At 46.9% G+C, this 25,764-nt stretch overlaps 1 protein-coding gene across 1 annotated transcript in view; it reads right to left on the bottom strand.

Moving 5' to 3' along the window:
• The window catches only part of LRP5 (LDL receptor related protein 5), a 149,096-nt gene extending 124,834 nt beyond the window's left edge, over positions 1-24,262 (bottom strand). The window contains exon 1 of the mRNA XM_073563223.1: positions 24,071-24,262. Within this exon, the coding sequence (XP_073419324.1) occupies positions 24,071-24,128 (58 nt within the window). The 5' untranslated portion in view covers positions 24,129-24,262. The remainder of the gene's footprint in view (positions 1-24,070) is intronic.
• Positions 24,263-25,764: the final 1,502 nt, after the last annotated feature.

Here is a 25,764-nt window from a genome sequence, read left to right as displayed (position 1 = left end):
ACCAGAAAACGGCGTCGTATACACAAACCCTAAAGGGTTGTCTTTTAGACAACTCAAGCGGGTAAGCCTATGTTCACTTTACGTTGCACCCCAAGTTTGAGATTTCCGTTTAAGCTCCGAAACATTAAATTACTTACCGGTAATGGAATTTTTCAGAACCCATGACAGTATCAAGGAGAGAGGGGATCCGCCTTTCAAGGACAGGAAACCTACAGGATTAAAAGGGCAGCGCTTCTCCAACGCATCAGTTGGATTAGAGAGAACGAGAAGACCACCAATGGTTATTTACAAACAGGATTAAAACACCAACACCACGTTTCCCTTAAGCACTAAGTGACCATACAGCAAAAATGAAATCGTGTTCACCCATACAAGTAACGGGAGGGAATATAAAGGGGTACTGTCATGGGTTCTCAAAAATCCCATTACCAGTAAGTCTTTTTTCCTCACAGCACCATGGAGAGAATTACAGAGAAATAAATATTCTGGGAGGAATCACAGCCTGCAGAACCCTTCTCCCAAAGGTGAGACCAGAAGAGGAAGTCAAATCCATCCTATAGTGTCTATAAAAGGTAGGAGGTGAGGACCATATTGATACCTTACAAATTAGTTCAATGGACACGTCCAACCTCTTCGCCCAGGAGGTTGCAACAGCTCTTGCGGAACGACCCTTTGGCCCTTCTGGAATAACACTACCACTCACAGAATAAGCGAAACTGATCGCGCCCCATAATCCATCTAGCCAAAGTTCATTTAGATGCTTTAAAGCTCTTTTTTAGGACCCTGCAAGGAGAAAAGAAGCTTCCTAATGGCATTTTCTACCGCTAGTAACAGCTTCCCTTGTCCAGGCTCCCTGGACCAGAAGATGCCCTAAATGGGCTCCCATCACTTGAGGCTTGCATCTATGGTAATAATCCGTGAAATCTGATTTACCGAAGGAACCCCTCTGTCTAGATTTTCTATGTTCTACCATCAAAGAAGGGAATGGGTCGTTATGGGACGTTATCCTCCCTTCCAGACGTCCTTTCAGGGAGACTTTGTTTCTCAAAACATCTCACTGCAACTCTCTGGTATGAAACTAGGCCCATAACATTGCTGGGATGCATGAGGTCAGAGAACCCAACAAGGACATAGCCTTGCTGAGGACACTGTGGAGACTTACCACCTCAGATATCTGGCTGCATATTTTTTCTATTTTGCTCTCCAGAAGATAACATTCTTGATTTCTGGAGTCCGTCGTGAGACCTACAAAGATTTGCACTTTCATGGGCTTTAGTATCGATTTCTTTAGATTTAAGAGCCAACCTAGGTTTTTAAGGTAGCGTTGACCTCTTCTAACTGAACATTGCAGTGATGAACTAAGCTGCCTATAATTAGGAAGTCGTCCTGATATGGAACTACCTGCGCCTCTTTCTCTCGAAGGTGAGCTATCACTTGCACTACTGTTTTTCTAAACACCAGAGGGGCCACCGCCAGTGTGAATGGTAAGGTGCTCTGTAGTGAAAACCTTCCCAATAACCCAGAACACAAGCCACTGGATATTTTTTCCTTCATGGGATGGACCCTCCAAACATAAAATGTCTACGTTTTTCGTCTAGTCATCCCTTCTATCATCTATGGGAGGGAGGGGAGTCTTCTCCGGTTATGCCTACCTTTCCGAAAGGATCTTCTATAGGCTGGAATTGACAAATCAGGAAATCCTTTTTTGCAGTCTCCTGCTTTCTCCAAATGTCATCCAAGACTATGCCAAATGAGAATTCCTCTTCACACGTGATAGAGCATAGCTTTGACTTGGTTTGTATATCCCCTGTCCAGTATTTCAACAAAAGATATCTATGGGTTGCATTAGAAAGTGTCGCTGATCTAGCTGCCAGCGGTCTAACCACATTTTAAATGCGGGACACAGCCTGACTCTCTGTTGATGCCTCTTTTGGTCCTATCCCATAAATAAAAAAAATCACCTCCAATTCTAATGTCACAGGTTTACTTGTCATTAGAGCACACCTTCTTGGTGCACGCAACCCACATGCGCAGACCGGGGACGCACAGTAGCTGGCCGACCACAGAATGGCGAAGCAACTCATGCCCACCAGTCAAGTCCCCCCCTGAACCCACAGAGGAGCTTCTAGGACCCTGCATTGACCGTAGCTGCTGCCTGAATCAACCGGCCAGGCCTGGATAAATCTCTTCATCCAGCACCGCTGATCCAAATGAAGGTTCCCCCTTCAAGGACAGGAAACCAACTGATGCGTGGCAGAGTTACCGCCCCTTTTCTAAGCTTCCTGTCCTTAAGGACGGATCCCCTCTCTCCGTGGTGTGGTCAAGGGTGAGAAAAAAAAAAAACACATGATATTGACAGAAACCCACTACAAAGAGCCAGATGGCATCACTGGACTCAGTTTTGGCTATATTGTTTTTGTTTTTCTAAAGTCAGAAAGTATAGTAGACCATGCTTGTGTCAACTCCTCCGGCCTTCTTAAAAACAAAAAAGTCAAACACATGGTGAACGGTTATTAAAAATCTAATTGGATACTAATAAAACAAATGAATTAAGTGTGCCAAATATTTTTCCCTGTGGTAGTCTGAGCCTTATCGCATTGTGGATTTTTCTGCAGATTTTACTCCTTGAATTGTAACCCGCGAGTAAACTGAAGCACGACTTCATATCTGCAGAGCATCTTGTGAAACCTCAGTCACAATGCTAGAAAATGCAGAAGGTAACCGACTAGGACGGACGTCCCTTAAACCTCAGAAGGAAGCCGGAATACTGTGTGCATGAGCCCCAACGACCAACACTGGCAACTCCAGAATGGATGGCCAAGAAAACCACAATAAACATTCATCCTTCCCCATGGAGGTATAAAGCCAGATGACACAGGTCCATTATACAAACTGGAAAGGGGGCACCAAATATATATATCCAAATAAAAAAAAGCCTGAAAAGTCCAAACCAGAAAATCTGTGTCCCATTAACAAGTCAATCTATTAAAAAAAACATCTGTGCGAGGTCTGATTCCCAGAAAGTAGAACAGGATACCGCATTGTCTAAAAATACGGCAGGAACCAGCAACGCCGCAATGTTTATTAGCTTGTTAAAGTGAATGAACGCGGGCTTTGTGTGGCAGACGCTGCCCATCTCCGCCATGTCACAGTCTGCACCAATTACGCCATTAGAGGTCATCACCTCTTTTTAGACCTCCGTACTCCAAAATGGCAAAAAAACAAAAAACAAAATGGCGCCACGCTTATTTTGATGCTGTATTTCAAAAATATTCACCATGCATTGGCACGCCAACTCCCTACAGCACCATGCTACAAAGGAGGAGGAACAACGCAAAGTGGGGTCTGCAGTGGGTCAACGTCTACTAGACCTAAAGCTCCAGGCCTTAGGAATATAGATGGAGTCATTTTTCATTGGCAATGAGACCTGTGTTCACGATTTAAGCCACTTGCCAGGGACTTCATCCAACTTGGGTCGGAAGGCCTATATACCAAGATCGGATGTATTTTCCAACAGAGCCATCGACTTAAATTAAGCAGATGGAGTCACTTTGTGCTCTGTTGGACATAGCTTTCAGCAGTAAACACCCATTTGAGGTGGGCACCAAAACGTGACCAATTGCGCTTTGGTGCCTGCCGATAATGATGGCTGACAACAAAAATTGACGCCATCAACATTTTGCCAGCAAATCCGCCCAGAACCCTTTCATTTTTCAGGACTTGAGACGCAAGTTCCGACAGAGACACTGAAGAGGGTCCAAAAAAAAAAAAAAAATGAGTTGGGAACACAGCCTTACTTAATGAGGATTAGAAGAGCCCCCCAATCAATAGCTATGGCTAAAATGGAGACTACAAAAGGGTAATGGTCTTCATGCTTTGCCCATAAGAGCCTATGCACACGTTGCAGTTTTTTTTTCCCCATGCAGATTTGTCACAAAACCTTTAGGGCCCGCAAAGAGTATGAGAATACTAAAATCTCATGCCCACGTTGCTTATTTTTTTCCTTACAGAGTTATTCAATCTAGAACGTGTCGGTTCTTTTGGCGTTTTTACTGCAGATTTCACCCTAACTATAGGGGAAAAATTTGCGCGTCGTCGCTTTTTTTTTTACCTGCGTTTTTGTTTCCAATTATTTGCCGGTGGGTGCAATCTGCAGCAAAAACACAGAAACAATCGACACGCTGCAGATTTAAATCTGCGAGGAAAAAAATAAGCAATGTTGGCATGAGACCTCAGCGATGGTGGAGGTTTTGGGTGTATAATCATCTCCCATCTTTGATCCTACCTGGAAGTGCTGCAAAACGGTCTTCACATAAGGGACGGCGGTTTACGTAAATCGACATCCAGAAAAAAAACGTCCTCCTCATACATCATATACAGCTGAAAGCAACAGCCATTTCCTGTCCCTATGGCGGTATTAATAAGTCCAACTCGCCGTATTCATGAAAATATCTCTGGAACGTGAAGCTGAAGGCACAAGAATGACAGGACCACAGTCATCAAAAACCAGTATGACCAGTTGAGGTGTCCAATGCAAAACCTGCTCCTAAGGCCAAGTTCCCACCATGAGTATTGGGTGCGTTTTTGATGCTGCAGATTTTCTGTACAAATTTGCTTACTTGAATTTTTTTCCATTACCGTACGGAGTGCATTTTTTTTTCTTTTACATATATTTATTCGCTTTCCTGCTGCAGTTTTGGTCTACCAAGAAAGTTTGCAGAGTTTTCATAGAAGTTTATGAATAAAGTCATCGGCGTATTACGGTACATCTATTTCCATTGTGGACCTGCAATAGAAATGCATGTGCGCTTTTTTTTTGTTTGTTTTTTTATATGTGGATTTTCTGCATCTCTTAAGTCTCCGGGGAGGAAAAATCCAGAGATAAAAAAAAAAAAACACATTAACTCTTCCCTTATTGAAAGGTTTGCTTTGTCAAACAAAACCACAAGTTCACAAGCCTAGGTCCGTTTACATCGCGCGATGCACCGTTTGCCTCAGCGTTAGGTGGTCTAGTTTCAGGCTCCGGAATGAGTTCATTGAGACTCCATCAGTGAACTCGTGTTGACAAAAGTTTCTGACTCTTGTGGTTTTTTTCCTGATCTCCTCTCTGCTGATTTGTGGCCACAAAGGACATTAAAGTTGAGATGAGCTTTCATGTGGTCATAAAATCAGCAAAGAAGGAGCTCAGCAAAATACAGATAAGAGGGTTAGGAACTCTACCAACAGGAGTTCACCGACCGATTCTCAGTTAACTCATTCTCTAACCAAAAATGTACAGAGAAAAGAAGCCTAAAAAAGTCAAAGTGGGCAAAAAAATATTTTTAATGAAATCCAAATGTAAAAAAGTGATTTTTAGTGCAAAGACATGCTAAAATATATAAAAAAAAAAAAAGTAATAGATATTTCAGAAAACAAAATAAAGGAATGTGTCTTCGGCAAACAGGAGAAAATCTGCAAGACAGCGGGGTTAGTCACACATCCACATTTTCTGCAATTGCTTCATTAAACAGATCAGTCATCATGTGGCAGCTTATTCAGTCCGGGTAATAAAACGGTTTTGACAGATTTAAGAACAATATCTCAGCTGCACAGAAGGGAGAGGATCCTAATTAAAATGCAGCACCTGGAGATAGGAGAAGTGAAAGATTTCACCCACACTCAATGCCAAAAGGTATGCGCAACAGCAACCAGATTTTTGCAGTTTGACGAGTTCTTGTTGTTTGTTTGTTTTTTTACCTGTGCAGTTTTATTTATTTGCCTTGTTTGAACAGGATTGCACTTTTTTTTTGGCCCCAGGCATTCTACTTCATCAGGAGAAAAAAAAAAAAAAACTTTATAGAAACAAAATAGATTTCACATAGAATGTTTTCCAAGCATTTTTAACTTTAAAAAAAAAAGTAACAAAAAAAAATTCACAGAACTTTGTGCGAACGTAGACTAGAGCCGGTTTCCCCATTCATGTTTTGCAGCACTGACAGGCCTAATTTCAGCAGCCGCGTGGCCAGTCTGTGCATTGCAGTTTAAAGGGGCTGGCCGGCCTTAGAGTGACTGCAGCCTTGTGAATCTTCACAGTGTGCACAGTGCGTGCTATGCGGATTCTCCAGCACCGGGATCGGCGGGTATGTTATTTGCGCACATGCCGACTAGACGTGTGAGGTCTCACTTGATATAGGTGAACTGGAGTAAATTGAGCAAGTCTAGTGGGAATGTGGACGGAAGTATGCAAACCACATATTTGCGGTCGCCCGGCACCGGAGAATCCCGACAACATACAGTCAAAAGAGTGACAGCAGATTTGCACCCCAAAGCCAGACTAAGCCTTTAAATAAAAAACGCAAAACTAAATGTGTGAAACCAACTTAACAGTTTTGCGAACCCGATCTAACAGGTTTTTTTTGTTTCTCCTCTCCCAACTATCTGATGTTCAGTACTAAGTAGGGAGTTCATTCGTATGAGTGCATTCACACACGGCAAGTTTGTTACAGAAATTTCAAAACTTCAAAAAATTAAAAAAAAAATAAAACACTCATACTCCTCATCTGTAGGAGGTGAAGGGGGCACACAGATTCCTAAAAACCTCTAAGGCCTAGATCACACTTCCGTTTTTTAAAATCTGTCTAAATCCATCGTTTTCCGTTAAAAAACGGATCCGCCATTTTTTTTGAGGATCCTTTTTTTGTCCCATAGACTTCCATTAGCGGCTACCACGGATCCGTTTTTTCACACTTTGACGGATGCCAAAAAACAGATGTGTGAAACAGGCTTAACATGAACATCCCGAGTATGAATATCCCCTTAGGGTACACGTTCACAGGGGGGGCATAAATTGAGCAAAAAATAAGAAGAAAAATTAGCGACTTGTTACAAGGAGAAATGTCACGGATTACGGTGCAGATGTTGAAAATCTACATCATAAATTCTGCAGATTTCTCATGGATTTTAGGGCACATTCACTTAAAAAATAAAATTAAATTAAAAATAAGGAATTATTAAAAAAATTAAAAAAAATAAAAATAAAATATGGGAGAAAAAAAAAAAAAAAAGACAAAAATATTAAAAAAAAAAAACCAAAAAAAAAAAAAAACCAACAACGTACCATGCAGCCGGCAACCCCTAATCTAGTGGGCTCACACATCTCATAGTATTTGATCAGATCATACTCGGAGATTTCCTTGGACTATAAACCACATAACGACCACAGAAGCTATAACCGTGCTCCTGCGCCATCCGCCTCCCGCGCGCGCTGCGAGGGTCCGTCGCCCACCTTCTCAATGGCACACACAGAAGGCAACCCTGTGTAAACAGGTCACATCGCTGGCGCAGGACTACATCTCCGCTAATTAGAGGGCTTGTCTGGACCCTGGGTGGCCCGAGCTGAAAGAAAGCAAGCCCCCCCCGGGGGGGGGGGGGGGGGGGGGGGGGGGGGAGATGTACAGCAAACACTGGCTGCCCGAGCAAATAGCTCAAATACTTTGGGATTCCTTTTCTATTTGTGGAAGTATTTTAAGGTTTCCTTCTGTTTATAAAAGCATCTCGAGGATGAGAATCGGACTAAACCGAGTTTCGACGCCCCGCCATCCAATACAGATGTCAGTGCTGTTTCCCTATTTATCCAAACAGTCCCAGATTTTTTATTGCTTCTTAGAGAGGTTGTCTGTGATTCATTGGTATTAAAAAGAAATAAAAATAAAATTTCTTGTCCGTTTAACCCCTGCAACTCCAGATGTGTCCACTGGTGACTGGCCCTACAGTAATAATGTAGCTGATTATGTGGGCATCAGCACTGAGGCCAGCGATTGGCTGCAGCAGGCACATGCATGTACAATACATCAGCAGTGAGGCCGGCGATTGGCTGCAGCAGGCACGGGCATGTACAACACATCATGGAGGACAGCGACTGGTTGCAGCGAGCATGTGCAGCACATTAGCACTGAAGCGAGTGATTGGCTGCAGCAAGCACGTGCATATACAGCACATCAGCACTGAGTGAAGTGATTGGCTGCAGCAGGCATGGGCATGTCTAACACATCAGCACTGAGGCCTGCGATTGGCTGCAGCAGGCACATGCATGTATAGCACATCAGCACTGAGTCAAGTGATTGGCTGCAGCAGGCATGGGCATGTATAGCACATCAGCACTGAGGCCTGCGACTGGCTGCAGCAGGCACATGCATGTATAGCACATCAGCACTGAGTCAAGTGATTGGCTGCAGCAGGCACATGCATGTATAGCACATCAGCACTGAGGCCTGCGACTGGCTGCAGCAGGCACATGCATGTATAGCACATCAGCACTGAGGCCTGCGACTGGCTGCAGCAGGCACATGCATGTATAGCACATCAGCACTGAGGCCTGCGACTGGCTGCAGCAGGCACATGCATGTATAGCACATCAGCACTGAGGCCTGCGACTGGCTGCAGCAGGCACATGCATGTATAGCACATCAGCACTGAGGCCTGTGACTGGCTGCAGCAGGCACATGCATGTATAGCACATCAGCACTGAGTCAAGTGATTGGCTGCAGCAGGCATGGGCATGTATAGCACATCAGCACTGAGTCAAGTGATTGGCTGCAGCAGGCATGGGCATGTATAGCACATCAGCACTGAGGCCTGTGACTGGCTGCAGCAGGCACATGCATGTATAGCACATCAGCACTGAGGCCTGCGACTGGCTGCAGCAGGCACATGCATGTATAGCACATCAGCACTGAGGCCTGTGACTGGCTGCAGCAGGCACATGCATGTATAGCACATCAGCACTGAGTCAAGTGATTGGCTGCAGCAGGCATGGGCATGTATAGCACATCAGCACTGAGGCCTGCGATTGGCTGCCACAGACAAGTGTATGTACAGCACACTAGAACTGAAGTCAGCAATTAACTGCAGCGAGAACGTGCATTTCCAGCATATCACCATGGAGGTCAGTGATTGGCTGCAGTGGGCACGAGAATGCACAGCACATCAGCAGGGAAGTCAGCGATTGGCTGCAGCGTCAACTCTACCCATTTCAGCAAACCTGGAAAAAAAATGGCGTGAAAACGTCAAGTCACTATAGAATTCTGGTGTGAAAGCTTTGGCAAACCAGGATCAATGATTGGAGGAGACACTGAGCATGTGCAGTAGCGCTTCTGGATTCCAGGATAGTGAGGGGTCCTGGTGGTCGGAGCCCCCACTCAATCAGTAGGTTATCCCTTATGGGTAATATTTAAGATGGTTTAAAAAAAGATTTCAAAACTTTTACCAGATGTTGGAAGACCCCCGAAAATCTACTTTTGCTTTGTGCAATCAGGATCCAATTTGCCACAATTATACGGCTGAGCCTCGCGGGACGCCGGTAGCTAAACCATGGCTTATGAAGTGCCACCTCTGTAGGCCCTCACACCGGTGGACACAGGCTCTGCCCACAGAGGAGGACGCGTCTCCTGGGTCAGGTTTTTGGCTCCTCTTTTACGTTTTGTGTAACCACCGAACAATTTTCACCTCCGTCCCGATTCTCAGAGAATAATCACTGGAGGCCGATCATCTTTACCCTTTGTTTATGGAGATTATGTTTCCTCCAATTTCAAAGCTCCATCTTTTCAGAAGAACACTCCCTCCGCTGGGATTCAGAAGACGAGATCCCTTCCCCCCCATCTTACAGCTAGTCGGGAGTTTATTTTGGCCACTCTCGCCAGCAGTGGAGTGAAGTTTATGTAGACGACTATTGTTTTGCCATTTGCAAAAACGTAAAATTCAGCTCAAAATAAGGGGACCGGCGGCAGACATTCCCATGGGCACTGCCAACCATACAGCTCCCAGACACACTCCCCCTCCGCTCAACCCCTCCGCCTGCCAAGAGGCTGGAGAACTAAAAAACACATATGGATTTCAGAACAGTCGGAGCATTGTAATACGCAGAATTCCGAACATTTGCTATTCAGGATCTGCAAGTCTTCGGAGAGCGGCCCCCTGAGAAGCTTATGGAGTTTAGATTATTATAGATTTTATTTTTTTCCGCTAATGTCTGCATATTTAATATCGCACCGACACAGAGCACGATATGAACAATACAGGAAGATATCACTTATAATTTTAGGGCTTTTTTTAAACAGAAAAAGTTTGGTTCTGTGGAATTCTTACTAAATATTAGGAACAGTAAATCCGCTACCAAAAATTGTTGGCCAGCTAGGCCTCATTCACACATCCGCTTCTTGTGATAGTCTATGGGGTCATTCACATGTCCTCGGAAAATTGCAGAGGCATGTCCACTTTTGATCTGAGGGTCGGATCAAAAATCGGCAATGCAAGTCTATGGATCAGTGGAAGATGAATATATATAAAAAAAAAAAAAATTAAATAAAAAATAAAAAATAAATAAATCGGCCCGCACTCTGACGACATCCAACTGGGGTCAGATTTCGACGAAGTGTCAGAAAGGGAGACAGTGGAGATAGTGTAAAGGGAATCCGTCACCTCAATTTGGCGGGTTATTTAAATGCCTTGTGTCTGGGTCCAATGGGCGGTGTTTCGTCTCCTTTCCTCCACCCCATCCTTATCCACCGTCCACAATATTTTCGGGAATTTGAGTTGTCCTCCATAGTCGGCGCGTGCGCAATGCAATCTTGCCGCGCGCAGTATGCTTTGCCCAACTGCCGGCAAAGCAGAAAAGCATTACTGCGCATGCGTCGGTGAACTATGTCCCGGAACACAGCGAAATACTTTCGGGACATAGTTCACCAGCGCATGCGCAGTAATGCTTTTCGGCTTTGCCCGCAGTTGGGCAAAGCATAATGCGCAAGGCAAGATTGCATTGCGCACGCGCCGACTATGGAGGACAACTACTCAAATTCCCGATAATATTGCGTACGGCGGACAAGGATGGGGTGGAAGAAAGGAGACAAAACAAAGCACATCGGGCCAGACACAAGGCATTTAAATAGCCCGACAAATTGAGGTGACAGATTCCCTTTAAAAAAAAAAAAAGTCTTCATGTATTAGAAAATCAGATCAAGGAGTGACATGGATGCAGTGGTTATGTCCCAAATTGACTACAAGTGACCATTGCAGTTAATCACTAGTTTCATTCATGCCTAGACAGACAGATTGAGGCAGTGGAGGTCACCGATTGCTTGACTGCTGCAGCCAAAGGTTGTCGGGGAACACTGGAGTGGTAGAGCTGGAGTGGCAAGATCCCTCCCCACCTACAATCTTACAGCAAGTCGAAGCTTTTTTTGGCCACTCTCTCCAGCAAGTTACTTTTTGTTTTGTTTTTTACATAGTTTCACACCTTTGCTGCAGTTTTTGATACATTTGGACAAAGTTTTGGACAAGTCCGTTCTAGATAACAGGAAAACCCCTCTAATAAAAGTTATTGTGGCAAAGATAGCGCAGGAGCAAATGTTCTCACACACGAGGAGCGTCCATCTGTCAGAAACAGAACTGTGAACTTCTTTCTGAAATAGACTGACAGCAACGTCTCCCCCCTCCCCTGTCCAGATGCTTTCTGAGAAACTCAATCACGCTGTGAAACTGCACACGGGCCACTAGTGAAACTGGAGACCCCACCACAACTGCTGCCAACATCAGGCTGAGCAAGGGACCTTACACGGGATCTACATACACTGGGTCCCATGTTAGAACGGCCTCAAATTACAGTATTTTCAAAATATTGGAAAAACTAATTTTTGAACCACAACAACAAAAAAAAAAAAACAAACAAACCACACCTTGTAGTACCAGCAAACATGCACTGACCATCCGTCTAACGGCGCCTCCTTACAGCACAATGCAGTAGTACACGTCCTGAGCTGCTTTAGCGAGAGCCTCCATTTATTTTCAGGTACACGGTGTGCCATTTGTTGTTTTTTATTCATGAGGATTTTGCTTTAAATTTGTATTTCTCTATTTTTCATTTTTGTTATTTTTGGGCATCTTCCCATTTTCCCATAGTTTTTATCCCAAGCTACAACATTACAACAGTCGATCCAGAAGCAATTAATATCCTAAAATGAAGGATCACTGGATTTTTATTACCTTAGCTTTTGGGGGCAAGGCCAAACTGTACGTGATGATGCCAGGGCGTGGACGGGAAAGGCCTGTTAAACAATTGATTTTGCAGAGGAACAGCCGTTTTACCCACAAAACCAGGCAGCAATAGCAATCAGCCACTATTTTGTGCGTGCAACAACTGTTCCCCTACAAACCTCAAAATTATTTAGTTACAGCTGTAAACGTCATAGTGACTGCTGAGGTGTTGAGAAAAAGTGTCAAAATGCCATTTTACCAGAAAAACAAGAGTAGGTCAGGTACAATTTAGCTTAAGACATTGGTAGGGCATTGAGTAGGTCAGGCACAGTTTACTTTTACATGTTGGTAGTGCATTGAGTCGGTAGGGCACAGTTTACTTTTACATGTTGGTAGTGCATTGAGTCGGTAGGGCACAGTTTACTTTTACATGTTGGTAGGGCATGGAGTTGGTAGGGCACACTTTACTTTTACATGTTGGTAGGGCATGGAGTTGGTAAGGCACAGTTTACTTTTACATGTTGGTAGGGCATGGAGTTGGTAAGGCACAGTTTACTTTTACATGTTGGTAGGGCATGGAGTTGGTAGGGCACACTTTACTTTCACATGTTGGTAGGGCAGTTTACTTTTACATGTTGGTAGGGCACAGTTTACTTTTACATGTTGGTAGTGCATTGAGTTGGTAGGGCACAGTTTACTTTTACATGTTGGTAGTGCATTGAGTTGGTAGGGCACAGTTTACTTTTACATGTTGGTAGGGCATGGAGTTGGTAAGGCATAGTTTACTTTTACATGTTGGTAGGGCATGGAGTTGGTAGGGCACAGTTTACTTTTACATGTTGGTAGGGCACAGTTTACTTCACATGTTGGTGTGGCATTGCATTGGTAGGGCACAGCGTACTTTTACATGCTGGTAGGGCATTGAGCTGGTAGGGCACAGTTTACTTTCACATGTTGGTAGGGCATCAAGTTCTTTCACACATTGGTTGGGCTTTGAGTTGGTCAGGCTTTGTTTATTTTAACACATGACTAATTTAATTAAACTGTACTAACATCTATGCTCATGTGAGGACACCCTTTATTATTGTGCTATACGTGCAAAAACTCAACGTGTGAACATAGCTAAGAATCTGTAATACATCCGTAGCCTGCTCTGTTATTACATTATTGGCTGGGGCAGAATCCAGTGTTGCAGAAGAGCACCATAGAGAGGCACATCATGTGCCTATAGGTCCATAATCCATACGTGCCACTTACAGGATCTGTGCATTGTATACAATGTGCTCTGTAAGCACCAAATACAAGACCACCTATGGATTCAGATGGAATTACATTACAGGCGGGTTTTTGTGTACTTCAAGTAATTAAAAAACTCCCATCAATAAATTCCCTCTTTATTTCAATTTATTGCGTCGACTCTAGTCACAATATTTAGCTGCCGAACTTTAAATACTTTAATTAGAAGGCATAAACACTTTTTTTTTTTTTTACAGGATTTACCCAAAGCTCTTACTGATCCTCAAACACATAAAGAAGTCTTCTGGGAGCCGACAGACGTCTACTCAGCTCCCATGGAAAGATTATAATCCAAGAAATTAATACAAGCGGCTGGGGTGCGCTGCTGCTACAGAAGGGTGCAAAACTACACTCATGACACAACATGCCTGGTCTGGAAGACGCTTAATATGACCGGCAACCGAAACCCCAAGAGAGCTGGTAGGCGGTTCTTGCTCACTGTTCCAGCTGATCTAGTGGCACTAGCTGTCGGCTGAGCAAAGGTTGCAAAAATACCATTTGTCTACTTTTTTTTTTAGGTTGTTTTATGCTATAGTCTTCTTTTAAATTGCACCTATTATGAAAACCAGTCTCTACGGGTTTGTCTGTCTTGGGCTCATTTTTTTGTAAGCCAGATGTTTGCAGTCAACTCATCAAATTTTTGTGCAAATGTACTCTACTCCAGTCTCCACCTGAACTTTTCTTCCTTGTTTTCTGTTTGTCAGAAAGGTTTGTGCAAAATACCTTGTAAAAATTCATTAAGTTCCCCTGATTCTGCCGCTCTTTTCCGTTTTACTCTGTGTCGCTCCATTGCAGAGATATTCACATTTGTTGCTTTTGGACTGCAGCATGTGAAATCTCTGCTTGCAGATCAAGTGGGCATTTCTTCAGAGTCTTCTCTGAAAGGGTGCACTTTCACCCTTCAATCCTAGATGCTTCCAATCACAGACTCGGAGACCGATATACTGCTAGATTAATTGCCTTAAAGTGATTGGCAGCGGCTGGGTAGATTGGGATGACAGTACACAACCCCAGAGAAGACTCTGAAGAAACGCCCAGTTGGACTACAAGAAGAGATTTCACATGCTGCGCTCCAGAAGAAACAAATGTGAATATCTCTGTGATGCAGCGGCACAGTGCAAAACGGAAAAGAGTCAGAATCAGGAGAGCTCAGAGATTTTTACAATTTACTTATTTCTTTGAGCAAGTGATAGGCCAAAGCTTTCGCAATAACAATTATCCTACCATTCACAGGATCCATCAATGTAAAAAAAATTGCAGAAATTGTAATGACGGATTAAAACAACTGATTATAGGAGGAAAGGCAAAGTTTATAGTGGCCAGTAAATGTATTCTCTGTGCCCAGGGTACTACACAATCTAAAATTGGTGCAATAAAGAGCAATGGCGGTTATAGAGCAACTAGGGCAAAGTTAGAGAAGAACATAGAAAAATATAGTAAATAAAACCCATATCTGGCAGAGGAGCCCCTTAAAGAAGAAAATCATGGATTCTGGACACTTTCTTTCTGCATTTTTTAATATCAGTCCCAACTAATTTTGCCAACTTTTGGAAAATTGGTCAGAACTCGAGCAAATCAAGCCCGACAGTCATCATTTACTCCATAAGATTACAGTGGTGCACGACTGCGCCAAAAAATTAACAAGACCTCGCCTCTTAATGAGTTTGGGGAATACTATGCCAAGAAACACGATCAAGACTGGCAGGTTTAAAAGAATCGGGGTCAATGTGTGGAGGCAGCCTTAGGTTTCATTTTTGAGACAGGGTCAGAATATTATTTTAAGTTAAGAAAACCCAACAAACCGGTGAAGTCCACAGGATGTTCAACCATATGGAAGTCATGGTCCTAGTATTACACGAATACGAACCATTATTCTTCAGCTTTGATAAACCAGATTCGTGTGAATGGGTTTCAGGATACAAAGAACGTACCTGAAGTGTGAAGGGAAGGCTGCCTTTTTGTCCAATGTCATCCATACGTGTCTGGATGGGTCCTCCAGAGAGGCTCCTATCTGCTCCACTACTTCCCGTTGCTTATAGGTCTTTGCATCAACTCAAAAGGGATTGTGTTCCAAAATAAATCAAAGTGTCAACTCCATAAATCACAGCGGAGCCCCAACACCCAGGGGATACGCCAGGTGAACACATTCACTTATCACAGACGTACGCATCATCAGACACAATGTATACAATTTGGTAACAGCTGGGACGGAACTTTCAGCTTTTATTCAAACAACTGCAGCTTCAAATGTACCAAGAAGTCATCTCCATATACAAGAGTGTCACCTCCGAGGTCCAGGGAACACACATCTACATTCCTCCAGATGTATACTATGCCAAAGTACCCAGATGTGTATTGAGGGGGGACGGGAATCAGGAGGAGGGTGCCAACTATGGCCAACAGTCCTAAAGACATCGTATCAGTTTTGACCATTAGAGATCTAATGGCTAACACTTTTCCCCTTTGACATGCCAGGCTTGGCTTGCCACTCTCCAGAGTGAGGAGACTTATAACACAGGTCAACGAAAAAAATTTTTTTTTCTGGTGTCCAAAATATTTTAATGAATTTGGGGTATTTTTGGGGTGCTGATTCTGAATATGTCATCAGTTTTGCCAGATTGGCTCAAGTTTTTGAGATTTTTGGTATCTTATTTATAGCACTTGTTGGTAAATGCGACGCATCATCTCATTAATTTCTTTGGATTAGTACTTGAACTGAGCAGTTCTCAATATAGTTTTGTGTTAATTAGTGTTCTAAAAGTTTGTTCATAGCTTGATTTTTGCACTAACTTTATGTTGTTGTCTGTTTTCCAGTGAAAAGCATGAACTCATCATGAAGAAGTTGTCTTAACGATCCAGACTCATTCTGTTACATTTGTGGTGAATATACACTGCCAAAACATAGAAGAAACATAACACACTTCGTAAAAAAAGTGTATTTTGCCTATTTTGGGGTTATGCTTGGGGACCAAGACAAGTTTTGGGCACCACACATAGTGTGCAAAGCATGTATCGAATTATTACGAAAATGGAGCAAAGGACAAAGAAAAAGCTTCAAATTTGGTGTTCCAATGGTGTGGAGAGAGCCAAAAAATCATCATGATGACTGTTATTTCTGTGCAGTGCAAGTGCAAGGATTCAATAAGCATAAGAAACGAAAATGGGAGTAACATGGAATCTGCAAGAAGGCCTGTCCCTCATTGTGAAGATGTGCCTGTACCTGTGTTTACCATAAATAACAGTCATCATGATGATTTTTTGGCTCTCTCCACACCATTGGAACACCAAATTTGAAGCTTTTTCTTTGTCCTTTGCTCCATTTTCGTAATAATTCGATACATGCTTTGCACACTATGTGTGGTGCCCAAAACTTGTCTTGGTCCCCAAGCATAACCCCAAAATAGGCAAAATACACTTTTTTTACGAAGTGTGTTATGTTTCTTCTATGTTTTGGCAGTGTATATTCACCACAAATGTAACAGAATGAGTCTGGATCGTTAAGACAACTTCTTCATGATGAGTTCATGCTTTTCACTGGAAAACAGACAACAACATAAAGTTAGTGCAAAAATCAAGCTATGAACAAACTTTTAGAACACTAATTAACACAAAACTATATTGAGAACTGCTCAGTTCAAGTACTAATCCAAAGAAATTAATGAGATGATGCGTCGCATTTACCAACAAGTGCTATAAATAAGATACCAAAAATCTCAAAAACTTGAGCCAATCTGGCAAAACTGATGACATATTCAGAATCAGCACCCCAAAAATACCCTAAATTCGATGAAATATCTTTGGCACCAAAAATGCTGTTGACCAGTGCAGAAGCTTTTGCACTCCCACTCGGTGGATGTAGGTGCTCAGAAGGAAAAGTAGAATCCAAAACGATAGTAGACACTGCGAATAAAGATTTTTAAAACATACGGAAATTCTACAGAAGTCTCATTGTGAGTGACAATAATGAGAAGACTTATAAGCCATGCATGTTCCACTGGGAAATTAAATATGCAAATTGTCTTTATAGAGAGGAAGACAACTAGAACTCTTGCATCACCAAAGATCAGTAGAAATCAAATCCTCACCTAAGCGTTCAGAAAGATTTTTCGTACGTGTGCCATTAGTGTTTTTCACGGATAGCACTCGTACTTATGATCGTCTATGGTGTAATTCACACAAGTCCAATTTTTTTCTTCGGACCACACACAAAAAAAAAAAAAAAAAAAAGACTTCTACAATATTGATCCAAGTGTCAGATGAAAAATGGCCAAAGCAAGTCAACAGAAAAAAAAATTAAAAATTGGACAGGACTCAAATGTCTTCCGTGTACTGTCCCTATTTTCACAAACTGATGAAAGAAGCTGGAAACTTTTTTTTTCATATTTGAGACAAACTAATGAAACTGACATGTCTAAAACAAAAGTTTCTATAAAGGAGAGTTACACTTCAAGACTCGGCAAACGCTCATTAAAAATAAATCCTTGCAAAAATGCGGCCACGAAGTAGCTCATAAAGGAGGATTCCAAGCAGGGGACCCCCGATACAAAACCATATGACCCATTAGGGAAGAGAGTGTAAATGCAAAAAAAGAGAAGATAAAATAAATAAATAACTTTTCTGCCTGAATATTAATGTTGGAAATACAGAGAGCATCCAAAATCTTTCTCTATTCTGAAAATCGAGTCGTGGAGGAAAACAAAAACATTGGCGGTTATATGGAATGTAGCCAGCGTCCCTCACTATTCAAGAAGTTTGGATGCCCGGTCTATAGAGGGGCCGCCACACAGTGCTAAGTACACCCCAGCCCGTTCTATAGAGGGGCCGCCACACAGCGCTAAGTACCCCCCAGCCCGGTCTATAGAGGGGCCACCACACAGCGCTAAGTACACCCCAGCCCGGTCTATAGAGGGGCCACCACACAGCGCTAAGTACACCCCAGCCCGGTCTATAGAGGGGCCACCACACAGCGCTAAGTACACCCCAGCCCGTTCTATAGAGGGGCCGCCACACAGCGCTAAGTACACCCCAGCCCGGTCTATAAAGGGGCCACCACACAGCGCTAAGTAGACCCCAGACCGGTCTATAGAGGGGACGCCACACAGCGCTAAGTACCCCCCAGCCCGGTCTATAGAGGGGCCGCCACACAGCGCTAAGTACCCCCCAGCCCGGTCTATAGAGGGGACGCCACACAGCGCTAAGTACCCCCCAGCCCGGTCTATAGATGGGACGCCACACAGCGCTAAGTACCCCCCAGCCCGGTCTATAGAGGAGCCGCCACACAGTGCTAAGTACACCCCAGCCCGTTCTATAGAGGGGCCGCCACACAGCGCTAAGTACCCCCCAGCCCGGTCTATAGAGGGGCCACCACACAGCGCTAAGTACACCCCAGCCCGGTCTATAGAGGGGCCACCACACAGCGCTAAGTACACCCCAGCCCGGTCTATAGAGGGGCCACCACACAGCGCTAAGTACACCCCAGCCCGGTCTATAGAGGGGCCACCACACAGCGCTAAGTACACCCCAGCCCGGTCTATAAAGGGGCCACCACACAGCGCTAAGTAGACCCCAGACCGGTCTATAGAGGGGACGCCACACAGCGCTAAGTACCCCCCAGCCCGGTCTATAGAGGGGCCGCCACACAGCGCTAAGTACCCCCCAGCCCGGTCTATAGAGGGGCCACCACACAGCGCTAAGTAGACCCCAGACCGGTCTATAGAGGGGACGCCACACAGCGCTAAGTACACCCCAGCCCGGTCTATAGAGGGGCCGCAACACAGTGCTAAGTACACCCCAGCCCGTTCTATAGAGGGGCCGCCACACAGCGCTAAGTACCCCCCAGCCCGGTCTATAGAGGGGCCACCACACAGCGCTAAGTACACCCCAGCCCGGTCTATAGAGGGGCCACCACACAGCGCTAAGTACACCCCAGCCCGGTCTATAAAGGGGCCACCACACAGCGCTAAGTAGACCCCAGCCCGGTCTATAGAGGGGACGCCACACAGCGCTAAGTACCCCCCAGCCCGGTCTATAGATGGGACGCCACACAGCGCTAAGTACCCCCCAGCCCGGTCTATAGAGGAGCCGCCACACAGTGCTAAGTACACCCCAGCCCGTTCTATAGAGGGGCCGCCACACAGCGCTAAGTACCCCCCAGCCCGGTCTATAGAGGGGCCACCACACAGCGCTAAGTACACCCCAGCCCGGTCTATAAAGGGGCCACCACACAGCGCTAAGTAGACCCCAGCCCGGTCTATAGAGGGGCCACCACACAGCGCTAAGTACCCCCCAGCCCGGTCTATAAAGGGGCCAACACACAGCGCTAAGTACCCCCCAGCCCGGTCTATAGAGGGGCCGCCACACAGCGCTAAGTAGACCCCAGCCCGGTCTATAGAGGGGACGCCACACAGCGCTAAGTACCCCCCAGCCCGGTCTATAGAGGAGCCGCCACACAGCGCTAAGTACCCCCCAGCCCGGTCTATAGAGGGGCCGCCACACAGCGCTAAGTACCCCCCAGCCCGGTCTATAGAGGGGCCGTCACACAGCGCTAAGTACACCCCAGCCCGGTCTATAGAGGGGCCGTCACACAGCGCTAAGTACACCCAAGCCCGGTCTATAGAGGGGCCACCACACAGCGCTAAGTACACCCAAGCCCGGTCTATAGAGGGGCCACCACACAGCGCTGAGTACACCCCAGCCCGGTCTATAGAGGGGACGCCACACAGCGCTAAGTACACCCCAGCCCGGTCTATAGAGGGGCCACCACACAGCGCTAAGTACACCCAAGCCCGGTCTATAGAGGGGCCACCACACAGCGCTGAGTACACCCCAGCCCGGTCTATAGAGGGGCCACCACACAGCGCTAAGTACACCCAAGCCCGGTCTTTAGAGGGGCCACCACACAGCGCTGAGTACACCCCAGCCCGGTCTATAGAGGAGCCACCACACAGCGCTAAGTACATCCCAGGCCGGTCTATAGAGGGATCAACACACAGCGCTAAGAACACCCCAGGCCGGTCTATAGAGGGGCCGCCACAGAGTGCTAAGTACACCCCAGCCCGGTCTATAGAGGGGTCGACACACAGTGCTAAGTACACCCCAGCCCGGTCTATAGAGGGGCCGCCACACAGCGCTAAGTACACCCCAGCCCGGTCTATAGAGGGGTCGCCACTCAACGCTGAGTATACCCCAGCCCGGTCTACAGAGGAGTCACCACACAGCGCTAAGTACACCCCAGCCCGGTCTACAGAGGGATCGACACACAGCGCCGAGTACACCCCAGCCCGGTCTATAGAGGGGGGGGGGGGTCACCACACAGCGCTAAGTACACCCTAGCCCGGTCTATAGGGGGCCGGATTCTCATAAGTTGAGTAATGTACCGAGGGGACGCAGACGATCCGCTATGGGGCTATACTCTGATTATTCAATGCAGCAACAGAACTTCTGACATCACAAAACAAAATCTGAGAATCTGCAGAGATTATTGTGGAAGAAGATTTACAAATTATACAAAACAACAGAACTCATTATAACTTAATCTGGAAAATCCCACAAAGCCTCAGCCGGGTGAGAACGGGCGATTACCGGGAGATAAAATCCATTACACGAGGCCGGGAGCCCACCCGGGCACAGAGAGAGGACAACTGCTCAACTGGCAATCGCTGGCTGCAAATAAGTGCAGAATGGTAAGCGGAGGAGAACTCCCAGCATTGCCCCGCGACACTACAACTCCCAGCATTTCCCCGCGACAGACACTACTGCTCCCAGCATTTCCCCGCGACAGACACTACTGCTCCCAGCATCTCCCCGTCACTCACACTACTGCTCCCAGCATCTCCCCGTAACTCACACTACTGCTCCCAGCATCTCCCCGTCACTCACACTACTGCTCCCAGCATCTCCCCGTCACTCACACTACTGCTCCAAGTATTTCCCTGGTGACACACACTACTGCTCCCAGCATCTCCCCGTGACAGACACTACTGCTCCCAGCATCTCCCCGTGACAGACACTACTGCTCCCAGCATCTCTCGTCACTGACACTACAGCTCCCAGCATCTCCCCGTCACTGACACTACAGCTCCCAGCATCTCCCCGTCACTGACACTACAGCTCCCAGCATCTCCCCGTCACTGACACTACTGCTCCCAGCATCTCCCCGTGACAGACACTACTGCTCCCAGCATCTCCCCGTGACAGACACTACTGCTCCCAGCATCTCTCGTCACTGACACTACAGCTCCCAGCATCTCCCCGTCACTGACACTACAGCTCCCAGCATCTCCCCGTCACTGACACTACAGCTCCCAGCATCTCCCCGGTGACAGACACTACTGCTCCCAGCATTTCCCCGGTGACAGACACTACTGCTCCCAGCATTTCCCCGCGACAGACACTACTGCTCCCAGCATCTCCCCGGTGACAGACACTACTGCTCCCAGCAGCTCCCCGTCACTGACACTACTGCTCCCAGCATCTCCCTGGTGACAGACACTACTGCTCCCAGCATCTCCCCGGTGACAGACACTACTGCTCCCAGCATCTCCCTGGTGACAGACACTACTGCTCCCAGCAGTTCCCTGGTGACAGACACTACTGCTCCCAGCATCTCCCTGGTGACAGACACTACTGCTCCCAGCATCTCCCTGGTGACAGACACTACTGCTCCCAGCATCTCCCTGGTGACAGACACTACTGCTCCCAGCAGTTCCCTGGTGACAGACACTACTGCTCCCAGCATCTCCCTGGTGACAGACACTACTGCTCCCAGCATCTCCCCGGTGACAGACACTACTGCTCCCAGCATCTCCCCGGTGACAGACACTACTGCTCCCAGCAGTTCCCTGGTGACAGACACTACTGCTCCCAGCAGTTCCCTGGTGACAGACACTACTGCTCCCAGCAGTTCCCTGGTGACAGACACTACTGCTCCCAGCATCTCCCCGGTGACAGACACTACTGCTCCCAGCATCTCTCCGGTGACAGACACTACTGCTCCCAGCATCTCCCCGGTGACAGACACTACTGCTCCCAGCATCTCCCCGGTGACAGACACTACTGCTCCCAGCATCTCCCTGGTGACAGACACTACTGCTCCCAGCATCTCCCCGGTGACAGACACTACTGCTCCCAGCATCTCCCCGGTGACAGACACTACTGCTCCCAGCAGTTCCCTGGTGACAGACACTACTGCTCCCAGCATCTCCCTGGTGACAGACACTACTGCTCCCAGCATCTCCCCGGTGACAGACACTACTGCTCCCAGCAGTTCCCTGGTGACAGACACTACTGCTCCCAGCAGTTCCCCGGTGACAGACACTACTGCTCCCAGCAGTTCCCCGGTGACAGACACTACTGCTCCCAGCAGCTCCCCGGTGACAGACACTACTGCTCCCAGCAGTTCCCTGGTGACAGACACTACTGCTCCCAGCAGTTCCCTGGTGACAGACACTACTGCTCCCAGCAGTTCCCTGGTGACAGACACTACTGCTCCCAGCAGTTCCCTGGTGACAGACACTACTGCTCCCAGCAGCTCCCCGGTGACAGACACTACTGCTCCCAGCATCTCCCTGGTGACAGACACTACTGCTCCCAGCATCTCCCCGGTGACAGACACTACTGCTCCCAGCAGTTCCCTGGTGACAGACACTACTGCTCCCAGCAGTTCCCTGGTGACAGACACTACTGCTCCCAGCATCTCCCCGGTGACAGACACTACTGCTCCCAGCATCTCCCCGGTGACAGACACTACTGCTCCCAGCATCTCCCCGGTGACAGACACTACTGCTCCCAGCAGTTCCCTGGTGACAGACACTACTGCTCCCAGCAGTTCCCTGGTGACAGACACTACTGCTCCCAGCAGTTCCCCGGTGACAGACACTACTGCTCCCAGCATCACCCTGGTGACAGACACTACTGCTCCCAGCATCACCCTGGTGACAGACACTACTGCTCCCAGCATCACCCTGGTGACAGACACTACTGCTCCCAGCATCACCCTGGTGACAGACACTACTGCTCCCAGCATCTCCCCGGTGATAGACACTACTGCTCCCAGCAGTTCCCTGGTGACAGACACTACTGCTCCCAGCATCTCCCCGGTGACAGACACTACTGCTCCCAGCAGTTCCCTGGTGACAGACACTACTGCTCCCAGCAGTTCCCTGGTGACAGACACTACTGCTCCCAGCATCTCCCCGGTGACAGACACTACTGCTCCCAGCATCTCCCTGGTGACAGACACTACTGCTCCCAGCATCTCCCCGGTGACAGACACTACTGCTCCCAGCAGTTCCCTGGTGACAGACACTACTGCTCCCAGCATCTCCCCGGTGACAGACACTACTGCTCCCAGCATCTCCCTGGTGACAGACACTACTGCTCCCAGCATCTCCCTGGTGACAGACACTACTGCTCCCAGCAGTTCCCTGGTGACAGACACTACTGCTCCCAGCATCTCCCTGGTGACAGACACTACTGCTCCCAGCATCTCCCTGGTGACAGACACTACTGCTCCCAGCAGTTCCCTGGTGACAGACACTACTGCTCCCAGCATGCCTGCAGGATACTTGTTGCACTCGTGCCGCCCCCACTCGTGTTGATCACAGCTCTGCTCCACGGGGGATGAGGAGTCAGGCTCCGACTTGTGCATAGTTTACTTTTTATGGCCCTGTGCAGACAGCTCCCCTCCTCCGCTCCCCGCAGACAGCGGCGGCGCCCCCTGCTTCCCCCAGCACCGGACACATGGCGGAGGAAAGTAAGGAGAACTCACCCTGAACGGAGGCTAACCAGCAGGAAAGCAGGAGCGCGGCCCCCAGCGGAGCTGCCATGTTCTCCCGGCTCCCCGCACTGCGCTCCGGCTCCGTGTGTCTCAGGCAGATCCCATGGCCGCGGACCCCCCCTCCTGCGATCCCTCCTAGTCTCCCGGCTGCTTCATGGACTCTGGAAACGACACGCCCCTCTCTTTGCACACCTTACCCAGACAAACCACGCCTTTATTTTTAAACACGCCCCTTGGCCTATAACAACGCACCTCTGTCTTTCAAATCTACATAGCCACGCCTTCAGCTCGATTGACATCGCTTTAATAGGCGACGCCCACATTCTGAGTGCAATCCATAGGACACGCCCACACGGCCCGCCCTCTCCGCGGCTCAGTGACGTGCCGTTACCGGGTCACTCACTATCGCAGCGTGTTGTCGGGCTCCGTTCACATTTGCCTTTGGTTTTTTTTTTTTTATTGTGCTTTATTGTTTGAGTTTTCTTAAACTAAATATTTATTTTTTTCATATTATTCCTTTTTCTTCCTCAGGATTCTGTTCCCTCGTCTACTTTAAACCACATTTGGTCATGACCCCAAACTTTTTATTTTGTTTTTTGTTGGTTTTTTTTGGTTTTTAGTTTACAATCACAACGTTTATTTTATTCTAATTTTCTTTTCATGCTTTGTCCGGTGCGGAAAAAATATGATATTTTAATATTTAAAACTTTTACAGATGTGGCATCTCCATTATGTTGTTTTTTCTTTTTAAAAAAAAAGTGGTAAAAAGGGAGGAGGGATTTATATACTTTGTGCAGGTAAAGCGCATCAGTCCTGATCAGGCAGCTGTTTATAATACCATCAGTAATTCATGGTGGCAGCCCTGTGACTGCCTATTACCTGGCGGCGTGCCCGCGCCTCTCCTGATGAGTAAGCCAGGCACAACATCATGCGTTTATTGTGATGCCAGGCATTCAAATCAGAACCGATCAGATCAAAAGTGATCAGTTATGGCATTGGAAGTGTTCAGATTAGGCATCCGAAGTGATCAGATCCAAAGTTATCAGTTCGGCCATCAGAAGCGATCAGATCTAGCATCGCCAGTGATCAGATCAGGTATCATATGTAATCATATCCCGCATCGGAAGTGATCAGATCAGGCATCCCAAGCGATCAGATCAAACATCGGCTGTGATCAGATGTAGTATCGTCAGCGATCAGATCAGGCATCATGAGCAATCAGATCCTGCATCGGAAGCGATCAGATCAGGCATCAGAAGTGATCAGATCTGTCATCGGAAGCGATCAGATCAGGCATCGGAAGCGATCAGATCCTGCATCGGAAGCAATCAGATCAGTCATCAGAAGTGATCAGATCAGTCATCGGAAGCGATCAGATCAGGCATCGGAAGCGATCAGATCAGGCATCGGAAGCGATCAGATCAGGCATCATAAGCAATCAGATCCTGCATCGGAAGTGACCAGATTAGGCATCGGAAGCGATCAGATCATGCATCATAAGTAATCAGATCCTGCATCGGAAGTGATCAGATCAGGCATCGAAAGTGACCAGATCAGGCATCGGAAGCAATCAGATCAGGCATCGGAAGCAATCAGATCAATCATCAGAAGCAATCAGATCAGGCATCGGAAGCAATCAGATCAATCATCAGAAGCGATCAGATCAGGCATCATAAGCAATCAGA

Source organism: Dendrobates tinctorius, unplaced genomic scaffold, assembly GCF_039654945.1.
Source record: "Dendrobates tinctorius isolate UK_male_01 unplaced genomic scaffold, ASM3965494v1 ptg000384l, whole genome shotgun sequence".
Taxonomy (NCBI): Eukaryota; Metazoa; Chordata; class Amphibia; order Anura; family Dendrobatidae; genus Dendrobates; species Dendrobates tinctorius.
The sequence above is the reverse complement of the archived record's forward strand: the minus strand, read 5'-3'. Positions and strand labels throughout refer to the sequence as shown.